This window comes from Fibroporia radiculosa (assembly GCF_000313525.1).
Source record: "Fibroporia radiculosa TFFH 294 genomic supercontigs, scaffold910, whole genome shotgun sequence".
NCBI lineage: Eukaryota > Fungi > Basidiomycota > Agaricomycetes > Polyporales > Fibroporiaceae > Fibroporia > Fibroporia radiculosa.
In genome coordinates, this window is record NW_012133573.1 from 1 (window position 1) to 5,080 (window position 5,080).

The following is a 5,080-nucleotide window of genomic DNA, read 5'->3' on the forward strand; positions in this document are numbered from 1 at the left end:
TAGCAATAGACTCAGTTGTCTATTCAAGTCTCAGTCTTAGTCTGAAGCTCGTCTTCAACCAGTATATGCTCTCAAACTGCTATCAGATATAGCGGCTCAGTTTAAAAGTCTAGTATCAGTGTAGGACAATAGCATGTATAAGTCCTAGTACAAGTTAACAATTGAACTCCTGATCCTCAGTTGTTAGGTCCCTTAACAGATCTATGCATACAACAAGAATGAAAGAACTGACCAGCGGTTTAACAGAACTTCCTACCAGTATTGTGCTGATTCATTGTACCCAAATAGGAAAAGAGATAAGACTATCCCTAACGCAACACCAATCCTAGCACCTATTGGAAGCAAAGACGATCATCATTCAGTAGTTCCCCCATTTGCAGAGAAGTCCTCTCCCACACCATCATACCTAACTCCTACTGCAGCATCATCCAGTAGAAGTGTAGTAGCTCCTACACCACGCACATCACCACTTCAGTTAACCACCAAACCCTTGCCAAGCGAGTCAACAAAGACCAGTCCTACACTCAGAGCAAGTTTCTTCTCAGGAATCTTCGACTCACCAGAACCAGTCAATCTACCAGTCCCAGCAGAGGAACAACACCCAGTTCCTGATCCACCAGAACCTAAACCAGAACCCTACAGACCTCCAGTCAATCCTACCCCAGAGGAAGAACCTACTGACAGACATCCGAACAACCCAGAAGATGGAGACCCAGAACCAAGTGATCAAGAAGACAAAGAAGATATGTCAGACAACAACAGCAGAGCAGTAAACAAGCCTAACCAATTTGAAGGAGACAAGGGAAAGAGCAAGGAATTCCTGGACAAATTATACCTACATTTTGAAGTGAACTCCAAGAAGATTCAGACCGATAAGGATAAGGTTCAATGTGCTCTTTCATATATCAAGGAACCTGCTCAATTGTTTGTCCACATGATCATCAATGACGCACAAGAACCCGTCTCTGACACCAAAAATGTGCCACTTAAAGGATTACCTAGCTGGGCTAGCTTCAGAAAGTCCTTTATCCAGACCTTTGGAGCAGAGGATGACACCCAGGCAGCATTGAATAAGATCAGCAAGTGCACCTGGGATAGGTGTGGAGGAAATGGCCTTCGATTCATTACTACTCTTCGACCTCTATTACAGGCCAGTGGGTTAAACGAATTAGGGCAAATCTGAGAACTCCAATGTCTCATCCCTCCTGCTCTTCTCCTCAAGATTGCTGCTCAGCCGCCGTTACCAGTTACTGCAATAGGATACCTAAACAGTGTTCAATCTATCTGTCAATCAATGATCAATATCTTTGGTGATAAACCCCTATTCATGACGTCTACTAATTGATCTTTTGGTCGCAACCGCAACAAGTTTGTATGTTGCAACTGAGCAATTGAAACCAGAGAAGAATGATCTAAGGATCAGCAGATCAGACAACTGTCAGACAAGGATCATAAAGAGCACATGGATAAGAAGTTATGTTTCAGATGTCACAAACCTGGACATCAGAGCCGCCAATGCCCAAACAACCACATCAGGGCCATTGAATCCCACAACACATCCACTCAGGAGAAGGATGAAACCAAGGATTCTTCCAATGAGGAAGGGACAGCTGAAGAATACATTCAGGCTATATCCTCCAAGAAGGATTTTTGAAGTCTTTGATTGCCGTGATGTCAAATCGAAGTAATGGCACTGAGGACTATTTATATCAGGTGAGATTAGCTCATAAATCTATTTATTTGCCTTGTATATTAAAAACCTATGCCAAAATCGTCACCACTGAGGCATTGCTCGACACAGGAACAATGGACAATTACATCAACATCCAGTTTGCTTGAGATCACAATCTCCAGCACCAGAGCATCACGCCTAGGCCAGTGTTTAATGTCAATGGGTCACCTAATAAAGCTGCAGCCATCAAACACAAAGTCTTCTTCACTATATCCTTATCAGGACAACCAATGAAGATAGAAGCTTACACCACAGCACTGGATAGGAACCCAATCATCCTAGGACTTTCCTGGTTCAAACGTTTCAATCCTGTCATTGACTAGATCACTGGAAAAATGCATTTTTGTTGGGATCAACTTCTGCAAGCAATCAAGACCCTTGCCAGTAACATTCCGGAATACTTAGAAAAATTTCTCTCCATATTCAACAAAAGTACAGCAGAGCGATTACCAGAATGGAAACCCTGGGACCACGCAATCAATCTGGAAGCTAACTTCAAACCCCAACGAGGAAAGGTTTATCCGTTATCACTGGCAAAGCTCAAAGAGTTAGACACCTTCATCAAGGAGAACTTATGGAAAGGCTACATTCATCCATCAAAGTCTCCTATGGCATCTCCATTTTTCTTTGTCAACAAGAAATCCAGAGATCTCTGATCATGCCAGGACTACAGGAAACTCAATGACGCCACCATCAAAAATGCCTATCCAATACCAAGAGTAGAAGACCTGCTAGATTGCGTCACCTCGGCCAAACCAACAATGTTCACCAAGCTTGATTTATGCGCAGGATATAACAATGTACGCATCAAGGAAGGCGATGAATGGAAAGGGGCATTTATCACCCCACAAGGGTTATTTGAACCAACTGTCATGTTCTTTGGGATGACAAACTCTCCAACAACCTTTCAAGCCATGATGGATGGCATCTTTGCCAATCTGTTACTAGAAGGATGGCTAGTAATCTACATTGACGACATCGTCATCTATTCCACCAATCACGCAAAGCATTGGCAATGCACTCAAATAGTTCTCCAATGGTTGAAAGAATCAGATCTGTTCCTCAAACCTGAGAAATGCTTCTTTGATGTATCAGAGGTCAAATTTCTAGGATTTATTCTCCAACCAAGGCAGATAGGGATGGCAGAAGATAAGGTATCAGCAGTACTAAATTGGCCAAAATTGACAGCATCAAAGCACTGCAATGGTTCCTAGGGTTCGCCAATTTCTATCACCGATTCATTCCAGGATACTCCAAAGTGGCACAACCCTTGTTTGATCTATTGGTTACAGGAATCAAGTGGAGCTGGACTGATGATCATGACAAAGCCATCAATCAACTCAAAGAATGTTTCAAAACACGACCACTTTTGGTTCAACCTGATGTCACCAAACCCTTCAGAATAAAATCTGACACTTCCCTGAAAGCGTCTGGTGGAATCCTATCTCAGAAACAGTCCAATAGGAGATGGCATCCATGTGCCTTCCTATCCTAGTCATTCTCTCCCATAGAACAATGGTACGAGATCTATGATCGAGAACTCTTGGCAATCATCAGATGTCTCAAAGCCTGGCAACACTATATTGAAGGATGCACCAAACCAGTGGAAGTATTAATGGACCATATAAATCTGATGTATTTCAAAGACCCCCAGAAATTGAATCTGTGACAAGCGCAATGGGTGCTGTATCTATCCATGTTTAATTACTGCCTTCGCCACATTCCAGGCACTCGCTTAGGCAAAGCAGATGCACTATCATGTATTGATCAAGATGCGTCTGAAGGGGGGGGTGAACTTCCTGAGGAAGAAGTCCTTCTTCCATCAGAAGTCTTCATTCAAGCCATTCAGAACCTTGAACCCATCAACACAGACATCAAACAACACATCTTGACCTACAAAACAAAGGACAGCATCGCTGATCACAGACTTTGGCTGGCATTACAATACACTTCATCCACAGACAAGCGTACTCCTCCTAACTGGGACATTCAGGACGACTTTGCTGGTATTCCGGGGACGAGTCTACATACCCAAGGACACCAAACTTCGACAGGATCTCATCCAGGAAGCTCACGATTCCCCCACCACAGGACATCCTGGATGATACAAGACACAGGAGATCCTGCAAAGAACCTATTGGTGGCCCACTCTTGCATGCGACGTCAGTGAATACGTCACTGGTTGTGCAACTTGCCAAGAAAACAAGGTCATCACACATAGGAACTCACCGGATCTAGTACCTATCATGACAGAACATCATCTTCCATTCCAATCCATCACCATGGACTTCATCACGGATCTACCCTGGAGCAATGACTTTGACAGTTGTCTGGTGGTTACTGATCACAACTATACCAAGGCTTCAGTATTCATACCCTGCAACAAGACAGTCACAGCATCCAAGACAGCTACCCTGTATCAGAACCACGTTTTCCGACAGTTTGGACTACCTGTCAAAGCTATCTCTGATAGAGGACCACAGTTTGCATCACAAATGTTCAGGGAACTGTGCACCAAATTAGGCATCAAACAGAACATATCTAGCACCTTCCATCCCCAGACTGATGGACAGCCAGAGCATGTCAACCAAGACTTGGAATTGTATCTTCGGATCTTCTGTAATCACCGAGCAATGGACTGGACAAATCACTTGCCACTAGCAGAATTTGCACACAACAATAGGTATCATGATATGATCAAAACGTCTCCCTTTCAAGTGCTCATGGGTTACCAACCTTGGCATAATATTCCCACTATGGGAACAACTGATGCTCCAGATATCACTTCCAGACTCACTCAATTGGCACATCTTTGTACAGAAATCCAGTCTAGTATCCAATTAGCAGGGGAAACAGTCAAGAAACGGAATAAGGACAAGTTTGTTGAATACACACCCAGACAGAAGGTATGGCTGGAAGCCACTAATCTCAAAGGCCTTCATCCAAAAGCCAAACTTGGACCAAAACACTATGGACCCTTCACTATCATTCAGAAAATGTCACTGGTGGTTTATCGGCTGAGACTACCGCCTAAATGGAAGATTCATCCTGTTTTCCATGCAGGATTACTCTATCCTTATTCAGAAACAACAATGCACAGAAAGAACTATCTCTGACCTCCACCAGAACTAATCAAGAACCAGGAGGAGTTTGAAATTGAACATATCATTGATTCAAAGACGGTTGGCAAGCGAACACTGTACCGGGTAAGATGGAAAGGATACCCGGCCTCGGACGACTCCTGGCTGCCAAAGCCCGAACTATCACATGCAAAGGATGCTTTGGCTGACTTCCTACAGCCAAACAAAGGATAACTCCTTATAAGAGCTACCTTTCCCCATCTCTGCA

At 43.6% G+C, this 5,080-nt stretch overlaps 1 protein-coding gene across 1 annotated transcript; it reads left to right on the forward strand.

Moving 5' to 3' along the window:
* Positions 1-218: 218 nt before the first annotated feature.
* On the forward strand, positions 219-1,183 carry FIBRA_08552 (uncharacterized protein; the record flags this gene model as incomplete). Its single annotated transcript, XM_012330194.1, has 2 exons — positions 219-276; positions 330-1,183. 2 exons carry the CDS (start codon positions 219-221, stop codon positions 1,181-1,183), a joined length of 912 nt encoding a protein of 303 aa, XP_012185584.1.
* Between the last annotated feature and the right edge of the window lie 3,897 nt (positions 1,184-5,080).